Below are 24,055 nucleotides of genomic sequence, written 5' to 3' on the forward strand. Positions count from 1 at the left end.
CTCTTCCCTGTGGTGCATGTGATGCTCAGGGGCTTTCAGAGGTTGTCAGAGCTGTGCTGCAGGACCGACCAGCACAAGTAGATAATTGGCTTGATTTTAATGTTTCTTTAGAACTGATATTAACCCAAACAACCAGAGTCTCTGCCTGTAATAACTTTCTTGGGGAGAGTATCAGAGGAAAGATCCTGATCCCCACCAGGAGGGGGTGTGGGAAGTTGGTAAGGCCGGCCTTTCCTGAGGTTCAAAGATGGCTGATTAGTACCATAAGGTGGTGATTCTTTTTTTTTTTTAAGAGGATCACTTTTCTAACCAAATTATCTGATTTCTATGATTATTGATTAGAAGTGGTTTGTAAAGTAGAAACTGAGTTCGTGGGGTTCATATCTCATGGAGAATAGATCATTACCAGAGAGAGTCATCAGATGTTTGTCAAGCTTCAGAAAAATCCCTCTCACGTGAAGTCTTTAGTATTAGCAAGGAGGGTGTCCCAGTTTCTCCCACATCAGTTGTTTGTTTTTTATTTTTTGGCCAGGAGATTTCATCAAGGTCTCATATACTTAATTGCAAGGACATTAGATCAATTTTAATTCTACCTTTATATCTGGTAGAAGGGTCACTGTCCTCATCTTCCAGTAAGGATGGTGAGAGAGCCAACCCAAACTGGGTGTGGAGGGATAATCTGGTCAACACAGACATAAGCGCCGTGTTGGCAGAAAGGTGACAGGGCTCTAGAATTTAAAGCAGACTAAATGCTTTTAGATTTTATAACAGTCTGAAGTTTCTAAAAACATTTCTATTTTCTCATTAAAAATCATTAATATTTCTAATTTAGTGATAAACTATAACCTAAAAAAAGTCAGTATATTTTACAGCTTAAGCAGTAAACTAAAAAAATTAACAGTTAACTTTGAACAAGTTCCCATTTCCCCTCTTTATATTTAGAGCATTTCCTGGCCAGTGTTTCCATGTCCTTGGGGTCACCGAGACTGTCTAGTTGATAAGTGCAGCACAAAGTTAAGGGGTGACCTGCCCTAAAGTGCAGCCATAGCTGGGGAGGGCCCGTCACTGGAACTGTGGAGCCTGGCCCCCGCGCTGCTGCTCTGAGTCCACACGGGGTTTCTCCACCATGAGGAGGGGGGATAACGTTGCCCTTCTCCAAAGGTTCGTATGTGGTGTGAGGTGTTTATAAAGGTGGCAGTGTGGAGCGTTAAATGCACTTTCGTATAAAAGCTAACCTGGGCCTTTCCATGCCTTAGTCGTAGGCTGGCCTGGTAGAGTTCTCGCATCTTACGAGCACCACTTTGCAAGTGTTCTTTATCTTCCTTTATCACCCTCAGGATGAGCCTCCATAGCTGGAGACTTTACTCCCGTCATGGCGTGCCGTCTTGCAGGCCGTTTTTCACAGCGGCCTGACATTCTCTCTGCGGCACTGTGTACATGACGGAGCAAGAGCAGCAGAGCCGCACGAGACGTGCGTAGCCTGTGATGGTCTCACTCTGGCGTTCAAACCTGGCACATGCTCAGTTTCCCTTGTGCCTCAGCCCGCTGCCAGGAACTTGGGTGGTGGGCCCTAGGAAGACCGCACATGCCCTCAAGCCGGAGTCTCTCGGCGGCCCTGGTTTGTGGCTGTGTTGTAAGGAGGTAGAATGATTCCTGCGACTTCCCCCGTTGGCAGGGATGCCCAGCCCTGCGGTGCGCAGTCCTCGCCCACCTTGGAGATGCAGCCATAGTGAAATCGTACTTTGCCCTACATCAGTGTTTCCATTGGATTTGGTTTCACTTAGGAAGTAGTCTGGGCTTCAGTGATCTTGCCTATAAAACTTGTTTGCAGTGCTCTGCCTGCTGGAGCTATCACTTACTGGTTTGCAAGAGCTGATGATTAATTTTTTAGGAATTTTGCAAGCCAGTAGTTACACCACGGAAATTGTCAAACTCTACAACCCTTCCCGCCACCCCTGAAACTAGCTATTAAAAAATTCACCAGCCTGCTAGTATATTCTCTTGCCTTTTATCCTGGCAAAACTCGGAGGACGTGGAATTGATTCATTTTGCCTCTGGAACCTATAGGCTTAGTTAAGTGACTTTACACAGGCCCATCCATTGTGTGCATGGTCGAGGAGCAGATGTGTTTCTTTACATTGGCATCGGTGCTTTTTCCATGAAGCGGTACCATGGTGTTGATGGGCCACAGGGCAGTAGAGGGCGTCCCCATCCTTGGACTTAGCAGTGCTGCCCTAGATGGAGAGTCAGGGACGTCGGAAGCGCCGCACACTTCATAGCTAGTCTGTCCATTAGACCATGTGGCCAAACCTGGCCAGGGTCTAGTGAGAAAGAGCATAAATGCTACCATACTTCATTCATCATTCATTTAAGATTCCACACTAAACCTGTTCATAAACTAATGCCATGTTTATTCTAGATGATTTGTATTATAATTTTAACACCTCCTTACTTCATTTTGGGTCTTGCTCTTTATGGATTCATTCTGGGTTGCTGAGCAATTAGCTTTTAACTTCATTCTGGAAAAGCAGCAACTTAACTGTGCTCTTGGTGTGTAAGCCTCCCGCTCTTTTGCACTTTGCTTGGCTACTGCTTGAGAAGCGTGAGGGGTTCCCTTCTGTCTCCTTATTAAGAGACTTGAAATCCTTTGAGTCATGTAGTGATTTAGCACTTTAAGATTTAAGCACATAACTATAATTTGATGATAATTTTAAATATTAACCAGATTTGGCTAATACTTTTTATCCATCCTGGGCTTAAGTTATGGAGCTTTCCATACATGTGAACACGTCGGTGAATACAGTTTCATTTTCATTTTTGTTGTTTTTAACATAAAACAGTGTATTATGCAGTCAGGGTTTCATGTGTTGGCTGTGGAGGGATGAAGATACAGCTCTCCTTCTAAATTCGAGGAGTTCCCCAGAGCAGCCCCGCTCCTCTGGGTGCGTAGTTCCTGGGACTGTCCTTTGTGTTGCCCTCTACCCACTAGGGGCCAGATGTCCCCACGGACCCAAGTCTCCCTCAGCTGAGAACCACTGCTCTGGAAGCTCACAGATCTGTCGTTTTGAATTCAGGTGGACTGATAGCTCCTTTTAAAAAATATTACAACAGGGGTTCCAGTGTCCCTGAAAATGACCGGCTGGCATCCATCGCCGCTGAGCTGCAGTTCAGGTCCCTGAGTCGCCATTCAAGCCCCACCGAGGAGCGTGACGGTGAGTGTGGAGGTGTCTCCTGCATCCTCGGACGCCTGTCTGTCTCAGTCCACCAGTTTCTGTGTAATGTCTTTTTAAAGGTAGGAGACATAAGAAACTCCAGGGCTTTGTGAGAAGACTCAGCGCTGAGCAGTCAGCTTCTTAATGTAGATGCCTTTTAGCTGTGTTTGCATTTCCTAGGTCTCCTTTCATTGCTTTTTAAAAAATCATTATTCCTGATAATTTATTTGCCAAGCGTTCTTACGCTGCGTGTGTTGATGACACGCTGGAGTTTTACTATAACGGGGATCGAGGCGCCTGCCAGGAAGCGCGGGGCGGCTCGCACGGCAGCACTGCTGGGCCCCTTGGTGGGACTGCTCACGTGTGGTCCCCATGTCATCCACTCCCCGCTCCGTGTTCTGTTGCTTGTTACTTGTGGAAGGTTTGTGTAGTGAAAATTTTGTAGCCCTGTTAACAGCTTCTTAGGTTGGTGCGACTTTCTGGAGTTGATTGTAGAGGCAGCTTCTTTCACTCCCATGAACTGTAGTTAATCCCCGGGAAGGACAGGCTGGTGGCGGCCCGTCACCCCCGCTCACCGTTCCAGCCTTGCTCTTGATGAAGCACGCGTATCTGCTTCACGAGTCGTCATTTGTGTGAAAAATACTCTCTGCAGAGCCAGCCTATCCGAGAGGCGATGCGAGCGGGTCGGCACGAAGAAGCTGGGAACTGCGGACGCTCATCAGCCAGACCAAGGGTGAGTGCAGGAGGCTGGACTTAGTGTCTTACGTGAAGAGAGAGGCTTCAGAGAAGGTGCTTTGGCTTCAGTGTCCATAGACCTCCTGCCTTAATACTCATCATCTCCTTTCTCATCTGCCGTCACCTTCTGTATGTGCTGTTTGTGCACATTTCCTGTTTCTTACAGTAAGTTACGAGCTCCTTTGGATCAGGAGCACATTTATTCATTTGTAATCTTTATGTACTGAGATGGCTGGTTGACTTTATCTGTCTCCTTGGATAGGCCCTGAGCATAATTCTTTGTACATCATAGGAATATAATATTTATAAAATGAGTAACTTTTCATTTCTTAGGCTAAGAAGTTGAGGGCAAACATTTATCTTACAAAGTAGGTATTCAGATAGCTAATTAGGAAGCTGTGAGAAGTGCTTTAATGGAGACGTGTAGAAAGCAGTACTTTTCCAGTTCTGGGCTGTGACCCGCTAGTGGGATATAAAATTCACCAAAAGAATAAATAGCAGAAAAATCCCTGGTCTGGCACTTGACAGTCTCCAGGATGCTTTCGCGTGTTCACAGTCACAGCTACTGGGCAATAGGCAGCATGGATCTTGCTCTTTTTTCAAAAGTTACCAGGGTTTCTGAGAGGACCGATAATGTGGCCATGGTGGTAAATGACAGGGTCTAGAGCACGCTACACAGTGCCGCGTCCAGTCCTCTTCTCATCGGTCACAGCACCCCTTTGAAATGTGACTGGTCAGAAGAATAGTTTGCTTACCACCCGCAGCCAGAGCAGTCGGGAGGGATTTCCTGGAGGCGTGAGCTGGCCCTTGAATGAATAATGGGTCTGCATTAAGCCGAGAGGAGAAACACAGAAGGAGAAACAGCTGGAGGCCCAGTGACTGAAGAATGGACCAGCCGGACTGGGCTGGAGAGTGTAGATGTCAGTGGAGGTGAAATCGAAAGGGTGAGGGGAGGTCAGGTCATGGCCAGTCTTGAGTGGTGGGCTCAGTGATGGGCCTGACCAGAGGCGGTGGCCATCCCTGAGCCTGTTGAGCCGCTGGTGTGAACTGGGAGTGGGAAGGTGGGGAAGGAAGACATGGAGGCAGGTTAACCTGCGAGCCTGAATTGGAGAGGAAGGGAGACCAGTGACTAACTGCACTCACTCAGTAAGACAGTAAGGTACTGCACTGAGGTAGGGTTTCAAAAAGGAGTGGAAACAAGGGACAGCTGCAGTGCAACGTCGGGCAGGCCTGGGCAGGCGGGGTGCATGTAGAGGGCGGGGAGACCGGTGGCGTGAGCCTGGGCGACAGGGCAGAGGCTCTCCGGTAGCCTATGTAACCAGAGTTCCCATGGATGCCAGGTCTTTGCAATTGTTTTCAAAACAAATACTTGGTGGTCAAGTAAACTTGGGAAGTCTTCAGAGAGTTCCTGTTCACATTGACATATTTAAGACTGAGAAATCTTGAGAAATATTTTACTGTTAAAAAAAAAAAATAAAGGGAAAAAAAAGCCTTTCTGAGAAATATTTGATGGTGGAGTCCCTGGCCTCACAGCTGTGAAATCTTGCTCGGCGCCGGGGGGAGGTGATGTGTAGTGGTGGAGATAAAGGAACGGGACCCGTGTTTTTAAGAAATGACTATATTAAGGAACTGTGATTGGAACATTATAAATATCTGGGAATTTTTCACCTCAAGTTAACCTTACAGTCATCCCAGTCCTCAGGGACCTCTTTGTCTGCGGGAAAATCCAGGCCCTTAGATAGCTAATTAGGCAACAGTGTGAGAAATGCTGTAATGGAGACCTGTAGAAGGCAGTACTTTTCTAGTTCTGGGTTGTGACCCACTAGTGGGATGTAAATTAAGCATTAAAAAAATAGCCTGGAGTCTGAGTCACATGGAGTAAAAGCAAGTGATGTTTCATGAAACTATCGTTTTAGATTCGACGTGTGTAAAAGATATTTCTCACTGTAAATCATGATAAAGTAAGTTGGAGAAATAGAGATATGGAGCCTGATGGGAAACGAAGAGTAATAATAACAATAACTAAAGTTTATTGAGTTTTCCTGAATTCCAGACTGTGGGGAAAATCCTCTAATGTGTGATTTCATTAAGTTGTCACAACAGCTCTGGGAGTCAGGTGTCATCACCTTCATTTCATAGGTCGGGAATTTGACATATAGAGAAGTCAATTGATTTGCCCACCGTCAGACACCAGAAACCCGGTGAGGCCTGGGTTTTGTTCCAGGCGGTCTGATTCCAGAGCGACCTCTGTACCCCTCCCACAGGAGGGAAACTGAATTCCTTCCTCATCATAGAGGGCTTCCCAGGAAAGGTGGGGTGTTCTTGCTGAGCTGCGATAAGTGAGACTACTCACCAGGCACTATGGTGGGAAGACAGTATCGTAGGCAAACAGAAGTGTGTGAACCAAGGCCTGGCAGTGAGAAACAGTTTGGTGTGTTCCCTGAGTGTCTGTTTAGTGTGACTTGTGAGCCTGTGGCAGGAGAAGGGGAGTGGCTTAAAAAAGTGAACTGGGGAAGATAAATGGGCTCCAAATTGTGCAGGACCTCAAGTCCCATGTGGAGGGCTTCGCATTTTTTATAAACAGATTGTGATGACCGTGAAGTAAATTTACATAGGAAGGTCACGTGATCAGATTTTATTTTTTAGTAAGATGATTCTGCCCAACAAGTGTGGATTGGAGAGAGGAGAAACTGAAGCAGGTGGGTGGTCACTGCAGTAGTCTGACCAGCAGCCTTGGGAGAGGACATGGTGGGCTTATCTTGACTGGCTTGTATTTCCTGTGCATTTGTACAGTGGGTGGTGTGCTCTGGAGCTGGTAGGTTGTGACAGGCTGTACTTCCCCTGGTCCTCTGCCATGGATCTGAACAGATAATGCCAAGCTTCACTGCGATGGAGCGCTAATGTATTGCTCTGTTTTTCTGATTATTTGTTGGGAATTGACTTGATAATAGTGATTGGGATGACCGAGTTTGCAATTTCTCCGTGCAGATACCGCTTCTAAACAAGGACCCATAGAAGCGATCCAGAAGTCAGTTCGATTATTTGAAGAAAAGAGGTATCGAGAAATGAGGAGGAAGAATATCATCGGCCAAGTGTGTGACACCCCCAAATCTTATGATAATGTCATGCATGTTGGCCTGAGGAAGGTGACCTTCAAGTGGCAAAGAGGAAACAAAATTGGTAAGGAAACTAAAGAGCACAACACAAGGATCATCTTTGTTCTAGAGCAGTAGTCACACGCCTGAGGTTAAGCTTGCACGGCTGGCCCTTCTCTCATATCCTCTGGCAGATGCCCACCCAGCATATACTTTGCGAGGGCTCAGGGTGGTTTTGTTTACTTGCTTCATTTGTAAAATGTGCTCTAAGAACAGTACAAAATGAGGTTTTAGAGAGAGATTTTAAATGGCTCATTAAGTTGAATAGTTTTGCTTGATAACTCCAGAAATTGCCAGTGGGGAACTATATGAATTGTACCCACTGGCTGTAGCCTGTGTTCTCTGTCTTATCCCCACAAGCACATTATTGAAGAGAAACAGTGCAAATAAAGACAGGACAGTCTTTTCTACAACGCCACCTAATGCATTTCTTGTGGAACAACTGGTGGGAGATTGTGGAAGAGAAGGAGCCTGTTTCAGGTCCTCCACCATTTGAATGCATTTATCTGCCAAGCACTTGGATCTGAAGAGGCAGACACAGCTGTCACCTAGGAAGGACCCTGTGAGCCTCCGGAAACCTGACCTTTGTTAGAGAACATTCAGACACTTTTAAATTGTATTCATTATTGCTATCAATGTTAGTCAGCCTTCCCCGTAGTTTAATGTCCTTAAAGGTGTGTCAGTAGATCGTCTACCCCACACTCCTGGACCCGCAGCAGTGAGGTGCAGTCAGATGGTGCCCAGGCTTCCTGCTGGCCACTCCCTTCGCCTGCCCCTCCCTCCCGGCCCAGGCCTCCTGCAGGGCCACAGGGGCAGAGGGGTGTGTGCCGGGTGCTTGTGCTCACCGTAATGCCTCTTCGGGGGTTTGCTAAAGTCAGACCTTCTCACTAGATAGTTACAGGTGAGACCCTGAGGAGATTGCCTGAGGCTTCATTTATTGGGAGTATTCAGAACTGTTTTGGGACTTGTAGTAGTCAGCTTCAGTGAGCATGATTGTAGAGATAGAAATACAGCTGCAGATTTGGGGAAGGTGAGTCACATTGGCAGCAGGTAAGAGCCCTGGCCTGGGGACTGAGCCGCCTGTGTTCCTACTCACAGGAGAAGGGCAGTACGGGAAGGTCTACACCTGCATCAGCGTGGACACGGGCGAGCTGATGGCCATGAAGGAGGTGAGTGTCGGGCCTCCTGGGCCTTCTCGTTTGCAGCCTCTGGGCGGTAGAGATTTGGTAAAGAAACTTGTGTTAACTTGTCTAGTGCATAGAGCTGGCCTCAGCACTTTTGCATGAGGCGTCCGAGGGTGCTTTTCAGCATTTATACTGTTGGGACAACCAGGCAGCTACACAGGCGACCTGAGAGTAGAGTTCACGGTTCTGGTGAGGATAAGGCCAGGAACACAAACCATTCTCCCTCTGCATAGGTGTGGTCAGTGCCGTGGAGAAGGGGCAGAAATGGAGCTTGGTGAGAGCCTAGAGGGTGGGATAATAGCATCTACAGGGGTCTTCCGGGGAGGCAGAGCAGGAGCAGCAGGGGCACCTAAGGGGGGCTGTCAGGGAAACCAAGGCTGTGGTCTCCGAGGAGGAGGCCCTCATGGCTGAGAGGCGGGGGCAGTGGAGGAAGAGGCTGGTGTGTCGGCTGCTGATGCCCCTCTCCTGGGCGCCTGCATCGTTTCTCATCTGCCCTGCTTGGCACCTCCCGCACTGCCTTTATACCCTCCTTCCAGCCTGGTGTCGACCATGAAGGGCAGGGTCACATCTCAGCTTTCATCTTGCCAAGAACCCGAACACTGGTGATGGCTCACTGGGTGCCCAGTGTTTCTGTTCATCCAGTCTGAAGTGGGCGTGCTCAGTTCACTGGGAGTGAAGTCACAGACACACTGACAGTGGTCCCAGGGTCAGGACAGGGACGTGTCGAGACAGCTCTGCAGCCCTCGTGTTTGAAGTTGTTCTGTTGCTCGTTCATGACGGTACCAGCAGTAACCACAGTCTGCCTTTTACAGATTCGATTTCAGCCTAATGACCACAAAACGATCAAGGAGACGGCAGATGAGCTGAAGATATTTGAAGGCATCAAGCACCCCAACCTGGTGCGGTACTTCGGTGTGGAGCTGCACAGGGTAAGCGGCTTTGATCGCTGCGCAGTCAGTGAGGGTCCCGCTGGAGTCCTGTCTACATCACAGGTCTTCTCATTGCAGAGTAACTTTGCCTAATTATCAGGAAATCTCCATGAGTTACATCATTTCTGCCTTCTCTGAACTAGAGGAGTTCTTCCCGAAATGTAAGTTGTAGACTGTAGTCATCCACCCGCCAGTACAAAGCACTGAGGCCCAGCCTTCCGGGCGAGCGGAGGTCCTCAGAGGCCTCACAGCGCCTCCTCCCGCGTCCCTGCACACGTGGCTGCAGCGCTGTTGAGGACAGGGTTAGGCGATGCCGCCGGTTCTTCCTTCCTGTGTGTGTAAGGAGCCACTGCGAGGTGGGGACGTTAAAGCCTCAGCTCCGCTTTCCCTCTGTGTTTAGAAACAAACACTGAGGGAAAGACGATAGCTTCGAGCATCTTGGTGGAATCCAAGCTTCCGGGGGAAGTTGGATATTGGTGATGTTCGATGTTTTCACACTCAGCGTTCGTATTTGAAGAGGATGTGTGTCAGTACTTAGTGATACATGTGTAGGGCAGCCCTGTTGGTCCCTGTCTGAGGTTATATGGCAGCTTCATTTTGGAGGACTAGAGACACATCCCTGTGGTTCAGAGGCGCTCTCCCGACTGGTGTGTAATTCCAGACAGAGGAGGCGGGCAGACGCTGCTGTCAGGAGTCAGGAATGCCTGTTGTGGGACAGGTGCAGTGTCAGGACGACAGGTGTCGCATACCTTAGACAGAAGGTCCTCAGGGCACGGCCGTGACGTCTCCCAGGGCCCCCCTTAGTGTGCCTGTAACCACGGCTATGTCCGGTTCCTCCCGCAGGAGGAGATGTACATCTTCATGGAGTACTGTGACGAGGGCACACTGGAGGAGGTGTCACGGCTCGGGCTCCAGGAGCATGTCATCAGGCTGTATTCTAAGCAGATCACCATTGCAATCAACGTCCTCCACGAGCATGGCATCGTTCACCGGGACATTAAAGGTAACCCAGCTCACCTGGCAGCCCACATGTAGGTGTGCCCAGGGTGTGTGGTCTTGCTCCCACGGACTGCATTTCTCTAGGGAAGTGCCTTCACTTTAAACGTTCTTCCACAGAGAGCCTGCTACTGAGAAACTATGTAAGACACACAGTTCGTCTCTGAGCAGGAAAGTCGACTCTGTCTGAATTTTTGTTTTTAGTGGTCTTGGCCTTTACAGATGGGCTTGGCTGCCCTGCGCGTTCACTAGACGTTCATGGTCAGAGCGTCTTTTCTTTCCCAAGCGAGGGCCTTGTGTGTTTGTCTATGATGTCGTGAGTGTGTGAAGTGACTGTGAGTCAGGGATGCTGGACTGTGTCCTGAGGACCAGCTCCCCATGGGCTGCGTTTCCAGTTCAGGCGGCTCGTCATCACCAGCCTTGCCCAGCGGAGTCCGCGGAGGGCTGATTGGTTTGCGCAGATGGAGTACAGCGCTGTTCCCTCTGCCATGCATCTTCCTCGGTGCTGTCCCTTTGCACTTGCCTGGAACACAGCCTCACCTTTGTGTCCAGGAACCTTGGGGATAATAAAGCAACATGATTTCTGTCTCTAGTTGGCCCCTGGCTGAGATCCCGTTCTGTCACAGTCTGATGCCGGCCCAGACACCCTCACTCTGCAGTTCGCTGACCTCCCACCCAGGGCTAGGCCTGGTCTGGGTGTGAGAGTCAGCACGCTCCCTGTGCTGCTCTCCCTGCACCCAGAACATGTGGTCTTGTCGCCTCCCCAGCCTCCTCCTTGCTCTGCTGTTAGGGATCCTTCTGGGAGTTTGCTTAACTGGCTCTTTGCCAGGCCCTGGCATTGCCCATTTCCAGTTGTGCCACAAATACCGTACATGGCCTCTACCCACTGTCATGAAATGGGACCTCATGTTATCGGCATTGGCCATAAAGAGAGCCCCTCAGAGTCCTTGAGTGAAGTCTGTTCACTTGTGTCCTGTTCAGCATGGCTAAGGTTGTGCCCGTGTGGCCAGGAATGACCAAGTCAGCACTGGGAGCACCCAGGCCGTGAGGATTAACCGAGACGGCAGCTCCTTGTGCAGCTGCTTGTCTAACTCCAGTGGCTCTGCATTGCTTTCCAAAGAAGGTGCCCTGGGACACAGGAGAGCAGAGATGCTGGCTCAGTTGGAGTGGGGATACTTCATAGCAAAGGCCCTGAGATGAGTGGCAATCCCAGGTCCCCACAGAGCATGAGTGAGGCGTGTGTGCTTTTTGAAACATGAGACAGTTACAGGCGTTGTTTTCTGTCACCATCTGAAATCAGGGCAGTGGTGGCCTTGATCCGAGGCCGAGGACAGCCGCGTGTGCCCACTTTCATCTGCATGTTGTTTCCTGCCCCAGGAGCTGCTGGTTGTGTACAGCTCTCATTCTCAGTGACCGTCACCTCAGGCATTTGTGTTTCCTCAGTGACTTTTTCAGCATCTCTGGGTTTTTAATGCTATAATCTGTGTGTGTGTTTCAGCTCGGAAATTGTTGGTCAACGTGATCAAGTATTAAAATTGCTTTGCTTTGTATTAATGTTTGTGAACAAAGCTTAAAATCTTTGTATGCTTACATTTTGTTAATGAAGTTTCATAAGCCCTTATGTTATTTAGTTTGTAGTTTAGGTAACCATGTAAATTTTAAAGTGCCCACAGTGTTGCCTGGCTGGCTTGGCTCAGCGGTTGAGCATCAACCTGTGATCCAGGAGATTGTGGTTCGATTCCATCAGGGCACATGTGGGGGGCATGTAGGAGGCAGCCGATCAGTGACTCTCATCATTGATGTTCCTATCTTTCTCTTTCCCTTCCTCTCTCTGAAGTCAATAAGAACATGTAATAAAATAAAATGCCCACAGTGTATTTCAGAGGCTGACAATTGCTTGTTTTTCATTAGGTGCCAACATCTTCCTTACTTCGTCGGGACTAATCAAATTGGGAGATTTTGGATGCTCAGTGAAGCTTAAAAACAATGCCCAGACCATGCCTGGGGAGGTGAACAGCACGCTGGGGACAGCAGGTAGGCCCTGCTGGGTTTGTCCTGCACGAAATCCTCCGGTGCTGGTGACCAGCTTTCCCTTTGCCTCTGTCAGCACTGACCTGGAGAGCGGCCTTTCTAACCCGCCAAAGGACTAGATATTCAGGCCTCCTCCTATAAGAGCACTTGTTGGACTGGGAAGTTACAGTTCTTTTAGGGCTAAAGGAGGGAGGAAAGGCCTTGTTCTTTCCCTAGAAAAACTTGTGTTTTACATTGGGTTTATTAAAAAGTGTTCCAGTCAAAAGAACATTAGGTTTAAATGGTAAAGACTTGTTCTGACCGTTTAGTGTCATAAACTTTTACACCCTCCTTTGCAGGTTGTTTCATATTTGCATTGTGAATACAATTTATCTGAAAACTTCACGTTCAAAGACTGTCTTTCAGAAGATAATTTGGCCCTTAAAACGTCCATTCAAGAAATTGATTTGAAATACTTATTTTCAAGTTGCGCTATTTCCTGTTACGTAATTTCGGAAAAGTTTCCCCCTCAGCATACTGCTGTTTTTTGTGTGGAATGTATGTGACCGCTTGGCTCTGTTACGTGGCGCTGTGTTAATAACCATTCCTCTCTCCATATCTGTGACTTTTAAAGCCTACATGGCCCCGGAGGTCATCACTCGCGCAAAAGGAGAAGGTCACGGGCGTGCTGCTGACATCTGGAGTCTGGGCTGTGTTGTCATAGAGATGGTGACTGGCAAGGTGAGCAGAGCCCACCCGGAGGAGAACCTTCAGGAGGGCACCTTGCATTATCATTAGAAATACTGTGGACGCACTTCCTGCTCAATAGAGAACATGACTAGAGATGAAAATGTGACCTGTCGAAAGTACAGGGAGGCTAAGACAAGTGACGAGTAGGAATCAGGTATTTATAAGATACATCATTTAGAGAACTCTTTTTTAAAGTGAATGAAAACAAAGCTTGAATTAAAGCGTGGAGAAGCAAGCAGCTACAGAAAGAAATAAGAAGTTGAAAACTTAAGTCCACATCAAAACTGGCACATGACTCAACTTTATTCATAACTGCCCAAAGTTAGAAGCAGCCAAGGCCTCCTTCAGGAGGTAAATGGATAAACACACCAGTGATCCATGCCAGCGGATTATTAGGCAGCAATAAAAAATGCACTATCGAGCTGTAGAATGGTGTGGAGGAACCTTCACAGCATATCGCTGAGTGCAGGAGGCCGTCTGAAGAGGCCGCACAGTGACTGCACAGTTCTGACTGCATGACACAGATGTACAAAGGCAGAGAGTGTGTGTGTGTTTGTGTGTTTAGCATTATTTATAAAACAAAAAGGTTAGAAACCTCTTAAGTGTTATTAGTAGGAAATTAAATCAATATACAGCTATACTTTGCAGCTGCTGAAAAAGAGCACACAGAGTGCTTAATAAATGCTAGGTGATATTATTTCTATTAGCATTCACATAGAAAGATGGCCGTGGTTTTGCTCAGTGGCTAGAGAGTTGGCCTGCAAACTGAAGGGCCCCGGGTTTGATTCTGGCCAAGGGCATGTAACTCTGTTGCAGGCTCGATCCCTGGCCCCAGCCGGGGTGTGTGCAAGAGGCAACCAATTGATGTGTCTCTCACATCTCTCACATTGATGTTTGATGTTTCTTTCTCTCTCTCTCCCCTTCCTTTCCACTGTCTCTAAAAATCAGTGGCCATGGTATCTGTTATTTCATTGAAGCCATATTTCAGAGAAAGAGCGAGGTCTCACAGGTCACAGTGCACTGTGCACAAGTAAGGATGGTGCACAGATCGCGGTCTTTCCCCTATGGGTTTTATTTTTCCCATGATCTTAATAAAATAATCAATCTTTACAGTAATAGAATTGACAGTCAATCAGCAGGGTGGCATATGAAACATCCCTGACGATAATGTTGAATTCTGGTTTATTGACATTTTCATTTCATTTTATGTATTGCATTTTTTATTTGCATGATGATAGCATCTAGATTATGCTGGGCTGGCACCCACACAGGGCGGGCAGACTGTTTCACCCCGATTCACTTATACGTGGCCTATGGCTGCTTTCCCCCCACAGCGGGAGAATTGAATAGTTGTGACAGAGACCATGTGGCCCGAAAGCCTGAAATATTACTAGACTCTTTAAGTAAAGGTGGGCCAGCCCCTGATATGTATGTTGAGATGCTTAGAAACAGACTGAGAAGTGGTCATTTCATGGCCATATCATGTTAAATATGCAAACCTGACCTTCTCTTTCCAGAGGCCTTGGCATGAGTACGAGCACAACTTCCAGATCATGTACAGAGTGGGGATGGGCCATAAGCCGCCAGTCCCGGAGCGGCTGAGCCTGGAGGGAAAGGACTTCCTGTCCCACTGCCTTGAAAGTGAGCCCAGGATGCGGTGGACAGCCAGCCAGCTCCTCGACCACTCCTTTGTCAAGGTGCAGACCGCTCGGTGGGCCTCTCCATGTCTGACTCCGGTTCTGTGTGTAGTGGGCACTCAGGAAGTTTGGGGGCCTAAGTATAAAATATCTATGACTGTATCTGAAGGGGACTGGAACGTTTAGCTGTGCCCGGCAATTCTGCGTGTGGCTTTTGTCTGGAAAATGTTCAGTGTGTTCCCTGGCTCGATCCACTTTGGTGGTGGTTGAGGTGCCCCTGGGACTGTTAAACGGAATTTTAAACGGACTGGGTGAGAGACCATCTTCCCTTTGAGAGTGTCGTCTGCCTGAGCACAGGTTAGGAATCACTACCCTCCACTGAGAGTAGAGACAGGGTTCGTGATAACTCAGCGTATGTCAGAGTTGTGATAATGGTGTGTGAGCCCTAATGGAAGGTCAGGTAATCCCAGATGCTACTTTTTCTAGAGCTGGATGTGAGCTGTTTGGGAGGTTTAGCCAGGTCAGGAATTGGGGTTGGGGTGTGGAAGACAGAATGGGAGAGGTGGAAGGCTCACTGCTGCGGGTTAAACCGTCTGGGAACTGTGTGTAAGTAGGTGGGTGCTGACAGCACAGGATGTGAAAAGCGCAAAGGATGAGGCTGGGAGAGTGGCAGGGCCATGGGAGGGAGTTTCAGTGTGTCGTGTGGCATGATTAAGGAGTGCTTTAGAACGCTCGCTCTGGGGGCAGGAGGCTCCTTAGGGAGCTGCTGATGGAGCGAATGGGCTGGGTGTGGGAGATCAGGTGTGAGTTACCGAGGATGCTTGAAAGCTCGTTGGGTGTGAAGGTGAGTCAGGGAAGGAGTGTAGGGTGGCGCTCAGACTGCTGGCTGCGGCCCCAGGTTACAGAAATTCGCCAAGGGCAGTTGGTTGGGGATGGGGTCAGGGAGATGGTAGTTACCTCTTGGGGAGATGAAGTTTGAGGTGTGTTTGGAAAGCCCGCTTGGGGATTTCGGTTGGGCGTTGGATATTTGGGGCTGGCACTGGAGAGAGCAGGGGTAGGGTACGGACTCAGGAGACAGAATATTTCCGGGAGAGTACTCGGGGAGACGGAATGCGGACGGAGCTGCAGAGGGAACGTGGGGGGCCTGCCAGGGAGCTTCTGATGCGGGGGGAGGTGCTGGGGTGACGCCCTTCCGGGTGGGTGAGGTTAGGGAACCAGGAACTGGATCTGCTGTTAGGGATTTGTAACAAAAGAAAAATGTGTTTCTTCATCGAAAAGTATAGACACAGTTCAGATTGAATTGTTCTTAGAAACACTCAGTGGCCAGTTCACGGGGCAGTCGCTCAGCACTGCTGTGACTCCTGCGTCATGAAGCACTCCCTGGGTGCCGGACGGCGCACCGGGACGCGGGATGTGGCAGGCCGCACGCTGTGAGTCTGTCTCATTGAGTGTGCGTAGGCTTAGCTCTCTCCTGCTTCCCCGCAGGTTTGCACGGATGAGGAATGAAGCACAGCCGCCTGGCTTGGAGCGTGTGCGCTCGGGAGACTCGTCACTACTGTATGTAATATTTACATGGCGACTGCTGAGGCACAGCGGGAGCCTCTTCAGCTCCCCCGGCTGAAGCTGCACCGTGACGGGCGTCGCCTCGCCCCTGCTGGCGTGACCTGCACGGGGCTCCCGAGGAGTGTCCATGAGGTAAAGAAGCTACATGCTAAGTGCCATTTCTACTGTACACGGATGTTGCCTCGTCACCCCATTCCTCGCGTGACAGACCGCGACTCCAGTGTAGTGTTTTGACCGTTCTTGGTTCAGAAGCAGCTGTAGTGTTTCCAGGCGTCCGGGCCTTGCTGTGACTCCCGTCTGTCGAGGGCACTGACTGTGAAACTGTACCTGTTGTTGCTGGCAAGCTGCAGGCTTGTCCTGCAAAAGGCTGATAATGAAATTTAAGAAAAAGGTTCTTTTTTCAATAAATGGTTTATTTTAGGAAAGTGCAGTTGCCTTATCTCTTAATGGTTATCAGCTTTGAGCCCATGTGACCTGACACAGGTCTTTTGCTTTCAGTCCCATGGTCCTGGGCAGAAGGGGTGGTCAGGCAGAAGGTGGGCCCTGGCTGGACGTTGGTACCTGCAGGCGCTCGGCTCCTTGGCGAGGGGAAGGAGGAACGGAAGGCCGCAGATGGAGAAGGGCAACGGGTTTCAGGCAATTTTACATCAGCCAACAAGTGTACCAGGTAGGAGTCTAAGCCTTGCTGTCACATGGTGGGGGCTCAGCTTGTTTACACCAAGGTGCGAAGGTGCCCGGTCAGTGTAAATCCAGCTGGACAATCTCGCAACAGGAAACAGCTTTTCAGAATGTAAGTACTCTAGTTAGTTTTCTAAAATAGCCCAGTTATGTGTAGTGGTGGAGGGCTTTCATTTCTTTTGGCTATTAAATTGTTTTAAAGGTTGATTATAAAGCTGAAACCTTTTTATAAGATCATGATTTAGTCCTTACGCAGTCACACTGTGTGCTTATCTCTGCCCCACTGTGTGTCCACAGGGCTGCCCTGAGCTGAGATGATGTTAGGCAGACAGGATGTCTGGGAAGCTGAGCACGCCCCTGGGATGGGCACCACAGGCATGCCGCGCCTTCCCACCCCCAGCGCCCTCCTGGCGAGCTGGGTGCACATCACTGGTCCCAAAGTGCCCAGCTGAGTGGGGAATGGAAGGATGGAGGGGTCTGTGTTACCACCACAGAGGAGCCAAACACTATTTTTTGGAGGCATAATTTAATCACCTTACCTACAGCGCCTTTCACTCTATCTCTGGCAGCCAGGGTTACAGAAAACAGCACCAGAGGAAAAAAGGGACAGCTCCCCTCACTCCCCATGCCTGCCCCCCGCACCTTGGACACCGGGTGTGGTCACAGGACAAGGCCGGCACTCAGCCGCACATCCTCACCTCGAGTTCTTCTCACACGCACACACACACACTCACACGCAGGGGAAAAAAGAACTGGACCCACTAAAGCATAGGGGAGGAGAGAGGAAGCACATCTCCCCCCATCCGGCAGCGCTGAGACCAGACTCCCTGCCTCCCCAGCAGGGGCTCCCAGCGTCCTCACCGGGTCCCACCGAGGGAGACGGCAGCGTGCACCAGTTCCCCAAGTCCCCTGGGGACTGAACGAGTCCTGAGTCAGTCGTTCTGCTTCTGCTTGCTGTCGATGTTGCCGTAGGCAGAGCCCTTGTCAATTTCCGTCACCCCGATCATCCATCGGACCCCCATGGAGGCTGCAGAAAGGGGGGAGGAGCCTGTGAGGACTGCGCATCTGTCTCAGGCCTCAGGAGAGCTGGCAAATCTGGGTGCCATCTCATCCTAGTTCCCCTGGAGCTCGGGCTGGGGCTCACTGGACCGAGTGACACCAAAAGGAACTGAGCAAGCCCTGGCTGGTGTGGCTCAGCGATTAAAGCGTCAGCCCGTGGACCAAAGGTTGAGTGTTCAATTCCGGGTCAAGGGCACATACCTGGGTTGCAGGCTTGCTCCCCGGTCCCATCTGGGGGGATGCGGGAGGCAACCAATCAGTGTGGCCCTCGTGCTCTCTCCCCCCCCACTCTCTCAAAAAAAAAAATCAATGGAAAAAATATCCTCAGGTGAAGATTAACAGCAGCAAAGGAACAGAGATAGGCTGTTCTGTTGGGTCTGAGCCTTCAACCCTGGAGAACAGTTTGGGAAACCCTGCCCGCTGTCCGTGGGCTTAGAGAAGGCACAGAGGAGTCTTGTGACTTGGGCTGGGAACTTGGGGCACCCTCCAGGGAAGCTTAGTAAAGAGCAACCAGGTGCCTGGAGAACCCAGGGGCTCAAACATCTAGTGCCAGTGCCCAGCACGTCCCCTCCTTGCTTTGGGGGCAGGTATTAGAGCAGCGAGCGGGCAAAGTCCCACTCCACACCCGCCGAGCTGCCCACACGTGGCCTGCACCCCTCCCCGGTGCCCCTCGCCAGCACTCACCCACAAAGAAGACAAGGCCGAAGCTGGCCAGCGTGAGGGAGGACCCGCTGCTGACCATGCTGACCAGGAAGCGGAAGAAGGGGTAGAGCAGCAGCGAGGCCCAGAACAGCCAGTTCAGCAGCGCCCAGGGCCGCCGGGGGGGCACCATGGGCGTCTCGGGGAAGGTGCCCGTCCTGTAGTACTCCTCCTGGAAGGCGTCCTGGGGACAGAGAGGGGGCCTGAGTGCTCTCCTCAGACACCACCGGGCTCCGCAGGCCCCTCCCAAGGCCCCTGGGGGTCTGCAGGCACATGATGGGCTGGGGTGGGGGAGAGCACCGGGGTGCCCAGCCATGCTCCGCAGCCGGCTCCTGTGGGTGGTGGCCCCCAGACGCCTGGACTGGGCAGCACTCGGGGCTGCGTCTGCGGGCGGGTGAGCAGCAGCCCCCAAGAAGCCACAGCTGAGGGTGCTGCTAGGCTGGGGCGAGGGTGGCGACGGCCAAGACTGTGGCCCCTGACCACACTGGCCCGGGGTGGGTCCAGCCACGGAGGAGGGCCAGAGACCACCTCCCCGGTTCGGCGTCAGACCACCACGGGGCGTTTCCCTCTCAATTATCGATGCTTCTGCACATGGGCAGCTAACTCCCACGGTGTCAGAGCGCCCTGGGGCTGGCACGGTGGGTGCCAACGAAACGCCGGGTCACACGAGGCCCTAGGCCGCGGCCCGTCCTGCCCAGCAGCGTCCGGTCCTCTGAGGAGCAGAGTCTTCTGGAAAACGAGCTTCCGTTCACTTCAGGGGCTGTATTCTTTAACAGCTTGAGACAGAAATGGCTAAAGCGTATCGTGCTTTTCCCCTTTTCCAGCCAGGGTGAACAGAAAAAGGTGCTTTTTCCAACCACTCACAGTCATTATTTTTAAAGTGGGTTCACAAAACGGGCCATTTTGGAAGCGCCCCGACCTCGCCCGGGGAGATGAGGAGCTCTGTCCGCGCCCAGCCCCAGCCCGTTGCCTCGCCAGGCCCAGCCCTGCCTCGTCTTCCTGCTCCCCGACAGCAGCTGCGGGAAGCCTGGGGTGCCCCAGGGAAATCAAACAATCCAGCAATTGTAGGACAGTAGGCTCCTGTGCCGAGCGCCCCCACCCTCCAGAACAGGGAGACAGCAAGTCACCTAAACAGAGGTCTTACAAGGAAGGGACTGAGGTGGGAGAGGCCTGGGGAGGTGGTGCCCGACTCTGCCAAGGCCTCCCGTGTCACCTCCCCGCCAGAAACGTGGGTGATGTTCCTCAGCCCAGGTTGGGGCCACCAGGAGCCTGATAACTAGGTGAAGGGGTTCAGTGGACTGAATGTGTCCCCCTAGAACTCGAGCTGAAACCTGAGGTGATGGTATTAGGAGGTGGGGCCTTTGAGATGATTAGGCCGTGAGGGTGGGGCCCTTAGGACTGGGATTAGTGCCCTTTTCTAAGAGAGACCCCAGAAAGCTCCCTCCCCCTTCCACTGTGAGGACACAGCACCTGCGATGAAGGCGTGACCAGAATCAGACCCTGCTGTCACCCCGAGCTCGGACTCCTGATCGCCCAGCCTCCACAACTGAGCAGTAAATTTCTGCCGTTGATAAGCCCCCGCACCCCACCCAGGGCCGCTCCCACCCGGCCTCCTCGGAGCCTGCACACCCCAAGGCAGCTCAGAGCATTGCTCGTTTCATTCCTGTTTAATTTTCACCAACAGTGGCTCGTTTCTAATCCCTCCAGCAAACTGCATACCATGACCCAGAAAGGACTTTGAGAAACGAGAAGGTGTGTCGACCTAAGAGCATCCAAACCTGCAGAGAATGTTCATAAAAATGTCTCTGAGCCAAACAGAGGCTGTGCCTGGAAGCAAGGTCGCCAAGACTGAGGAAAATGCTGCCGAGGCGGCAATGTGCGGCTTTCACGCGTGCGGAACTGGCGGGGGAGCTGGGAATAGGCCCCGGGGGTGGGAGGAGCAGGGCAGTTAAGATCAGGTGCTCTCCAGGGCGGTTATTTCACAGGAGCGCTCACCTAGATGCCCAGAGACAGGGCTGGCTTAAGGCAAAGGTAAGCTTTTTAATAAAGAGTCAGAGGTTAGGGGTGTGACCTCCCAGCGACCTGCCCGTTAGGAATTTAAGATCAGATCACCCTGTGAGGTCACTCTCCTTAGAACTCCTTTTTGTCCCCAGGTGCTTCTCGGTCTATAGGTTCAACCTGCGGTGGGGTTGATCTGGGAACTGCTCTGGTCCCTATGGGTCCCGTGAGGGTGTGAACGGTTTCTCAGAGCCCACACCCCACAGCCAGTAGGGGTGGGTCCCCAGGGCTAATGGGTACAGCCAAACCGTGGTCCTCAAACGTCTCCCATCTGGAAAATGCGGGCCTGGACCCGACAACCCTTGCATGCTGATTGATGCCTGTGTGACCGGTCACATGCCTCTCAGGCGACAAGGGAGAGAACAGGCCAGTATGAGTCAGCTTCCTGCTCAGCCCTAGCTGTGACCATCTCAGGAGACTGTGCCCCGGCACAGGTGGGCCGACTGAGAACAGTCTCCTTTGCTGGGATGGGTTTTGGGGGCTGCATTGGCTGTCGATTCGTTTGTGGGGCTCTCTGCAAAAGGATTCATTGCTCAGGCCTTTTCTGAGCAGTTTCCTTTCTGCTAATAGTGACATTTGTTATAAAGCTAAATTGATTCAGCCGGAAGACAGCCCAGGAAGAACGCTGCCTCGAGCTGGAAACCGGAGGAAAGAGTTTGCAGTGTGTTTCTGTCGGGGCCCAGGCGGCATCAGCAGGAACCTCGACGACTGGGAGTCGTGTGGAAACGTGGGGAGCGGGGAGAAGAGACAGCCGATGCCGGGCAGCCTGTGTTTATAGAGTGAGGGACGTTCGATCCTGCTGCACGTATTGGATTTTAGGTAGCGAGCTGGTCGGGGCCTAAAGTTATGATGGATCAGAACTAAGTGCTGACGGCGCCCAGACCGGGTCCTAGAAACGCCTTCGTCACCCAGCGGACACCAACGTCCTCTCCTTCCCAAGACTGAGCGGCTAGGGCAGGAATAATCAGACTCCCTCTGCCCCGCACTTGAAGGAGAGAAATGGGTGGAAGATAAGGCCGTGCCCAGAGGAGGGAAAGCGGGGGGCCCTGGGGAGCTGGACCACAGATGGGGCGGGGGCACTGCAGAGATTGCACCTGGCCAGGGTGGACTCGGGAGCTTCTGCCTGCTCCCACCGGCGACGCTGAGACCAGACAGGCAACCAGGTGTGGACCCAGGAGCCGCTGAGACCAGGAGCACTGCTCAGGGGGACAGCACACCCCAAGATCTCGGGAGCAGAGGCAGGGAGACAGACGAGGGCTGTGGGGCCATTACTTCCTTTTCTGCCCACTGCACCCCTAACACAGTTCCACTTGTTCTGTGACGCCCCTTTAAAAACATTTTGCTGCGCTCTTGGCCCTGTTGCTAAGTAGAGGGTCAGCTCCAGGACCGTGACTAGCTGGGTATGAGATCTCACCCAACAGGAAGGGCTCACCGGCACCACAGACCCCCGAGGGCCCCACGGAGCACCCCTCATGCGCCCACTGTGCGGCCGGCAATGGGCGCCTGGGTCCTGCAGACCCGCGCACTGACCTTCTCCTGGTACAGCTTGTGGAGCCAGGCCGAGCACTTGCCCTCGTCCTCCGGCACCTCCTCCAGGGGAATGCGCCTGCGGGCAGAGAGAGGAGCTAGCGGGGCCAGCACTGGGCACCCCTGAACGTGATTGCTACGAACACTCTGCTGTCCTGGGGCCCCGATGCAGGGAGCCGAGGTCACGGGACATGAAAGGGGTAACTCAGGGCTGGGGAGGGAGATTCACGCCCACACTGGGGACACACAAGCCCCAAGGCAGTCATGGCCCATAGAAGAATGACCGGGAGGCACCGCCTCTCGGTCCCGCCCCCACCTCAGGGGAGGCCCCAGTTGAGGGCACACTGCCTCCGTTTCCACGAGAGACCACCCAGTGCACTCAGAAGCTGGGGGGCAGCACACTGGTACTTTTCTCAGCAGGGTAACAACGAAACGCCAACAGCAAAGTGTCCCATCGAACGATGCCCAGGGCCTCGGAGCATTGGGCGGACTTTCTGCCAGAGTTTCGCTGAATACAAGGACATGGGTCTTGGGGAACTAATGCTCCCCAGGAGGGAGAAACCGGGGGATCCTCCCAGGCTCGGGGCTCAGGACGGCCCTCGGCTGGGGCTGGCTGAGGCTGAGGCCTCGCACGAGCATGTTGTCCTTTATAACAGGCTCCTCCAGCCACAAGGAGAGAGGTGTGCTCGCCAGGAGGAGCCTGCCTCGGGGCGGCTTCAGAGGTGGAGGGGGGCAAGGTTGGCTGTCCCCCCGCCCCCTCCCCCGATTCCTCCGTGTGCTCCAAACAGGCAGCGGCCTGAGAACGGCCCGTGGAGGTGAAGTCAGTTTGCATCCTGCCTGCTCAGGGTTCCCCCAAACACTCCGGGCCCCGCTGGCCCGAGTGGGGTTCCTGCCAGGTGCTGAATGACTGGGGGACAAAGCCTCACTTCCCTGCGGGGGGAGGCCTCCTCTGGGGCCGCGGCTGCGTTCCCCGCCCTCCTAGGCCTCACAACTGATAAGGCGGACGGTGGGCCGGCCGCGGCGTTTAGGAAAGAAAACAGTGATAATTACGATGCTTCTTTCCTATTTTAAGGGGGAAGCGGAGTTGCTTCGAGGTGGAGGCTGTTTAAGGGAGGCTGTCTGCCCACCAGCGCATCCCTCCAGGAAGGTTCCAGCTTTGCCTCCAGGCGGGGGTGTGGTTAGGGGGTGGGGTGTGGGGGGGATGCTCAGCCACTGAACTGCCCTGTGCTGTGATGTAACTGAGCATCCGTAAGCCTTTGAAAAACAGGATGTTATAAATACGTGGCTGGTTCTACGGTGGGAGTTTCCGATCTTGGTTAGACAATCTACCGCCTAAAACCAGCCCCAAGCCCGTGACGTGGGGTTTTCATGTGTGAATCACCCCTGTTCCACTGTCCGATGCGTCTTCCAACTGTTGACCGCTAATCTCGATGACAGGGCAGCGGCCACTGTGAGTCAATAAACGGGAGAAGGGAACTGCTCTGACACCTTGTGGAGTGTTTTCAATAAACCTGTCCCGGCCCGGGCTTCACACACACATGAGACACCACTGATGTGTCCCCCTGGCTTCCAGGCCTCCGTGTACCTTGCGTGTTCACTTATCTGCGTGTATTTGTCCGTAGCAGACACATCCTCTTAAAAGAGGCCCATAAAATAGTCCCTTCACATGCGTCTCAAAAGGACTGTAAAATACTGACGTCCGTGTGTCTGTCCGGCCTGAGCTCCACGGTCAGAACGAGTTGTCGGGAGGAGCAGGGGAGAGGAGGCCTCGCGAGTAGTCACACGTGGGGGGTGTCTCGCGAGGGCGTCATAGGAGCGCAGGCTGTGGAGCGAGGACACCGGGGAGGCTTCCCGGGGGGCAGG

At 52.1% G+C, this 24,055-nt stretch overlaps 2 protein-coding genes across 6 annotated transcripts in view; one reads left to right on the forward strand and one right to left on the reverse strand.

Annotated features, from left to right (window-relative positions):
* Nucleotides 1-16,253, forward strand: part of MAP3K4 (mitogen-activated protein kinase kinase kinase 4) — a 69,438-nt gene extending 53,185 nt beyond the window's left edge. For 2 of the 5 annotated variants that reach the window (XM_087817731.1, XM_087817732.1), the window contains exons 18-27: nucleotides 3,112-3,212; nucleotides 3,865-3,945; nucleotides 6,936-7,127; nucleotides 8,201-8,271; nucleotides 9,099-9,215; nucleotides 10,059-10,218; nucleotides 12,123-12,245; nucleotides 12,856-12,962; nucleotides 14,489-14,682; nucleotides 16,094-16,253. In XM_087817731.1, coding sequence (XP_087673857.1) covers nucleotides 3,112-3,212; nucleotides 3,865-3,945; nucleotides 6,936-7,127; nucleotides 8,201-8,271; nucleotides 9,099-9,215; nucleotides 10,059-10,218; nucleotides 12,123-12,245; nucleotides 12,856-12,962; nucleotides 14,489-14,682; nucleotides 16,094-16,229 — 1,282 coding nt within the window. In that variant the 3' untranslated portion in view covers nucleotides 16,230-16,253. Of the gene's footprint in view, nucleotides 1-3,111; nucleotides 3,213-3,864; nucleotides 3,946-6,935; nucleotides 7,128-8,200; nucleotides 8,272-9,098; nucleotides 9,216-9,293; nucleotides 9,628-10,058; nucleotides 10,219-12,122; nucleotides 12,246-12,855; nucleotides 12,963-14,488; nucleotides 14,683-16,093 lie in introns of those variants that run through there. The other 3 variants (XM_016211266.2, XM_087817733.1, XM_016211268.2) reach the window with 2 other exon arrangements.
* An 8-nt stretch (nucleotides 16,254-16,261) lies between these two features.
* AGPAT4 (1-acylglycerol-3-phosphate O-acyltransferase 4) overlaps nucleotides 16,262-24,055 on the reverse strand; it is a 72,148-nt gene continuing 64,354 nt past the window's right edge. Inside the window, exons 7-9 of the mRNA XM_087817734.1 lie at nucleotides 22,196-22,271; nucleotides 18,593-18,791; nucleotides 16,262-17,876 (exon numbers count right to left, since the gene is read on the reverse strand). Of these exons, the coding sequence (XP_087673860.1) occupies nucleotides 17,782-17,876; nucleotides 18,593-18,791; nucleotides 22,196-22,271 (370 nt within the window). The 3' untranslated portion in view covers nucleotides 16,262-17,781. The remainder of the gene's footprint in view (nucleotides 17,877-18,592; nucleotides 18,792-22,195; nucleotides 22,272-24,055) is intronic.

Source organism: Miniopterus natalensis, chromosome 5, assembly GCF_054644295.1.
Source record: "Miniopterus natalensis isolate mMinNat1 chromosome 5, mMinNat1.hap1, whole genome shotgun sequence".
Taxonomy (NCBI): Eukaryota; Metazoa; Chordata; class Mammalia; order Chiroptera; family Miniopteridae; genus Miniopterus; species Miniopterus natalensis.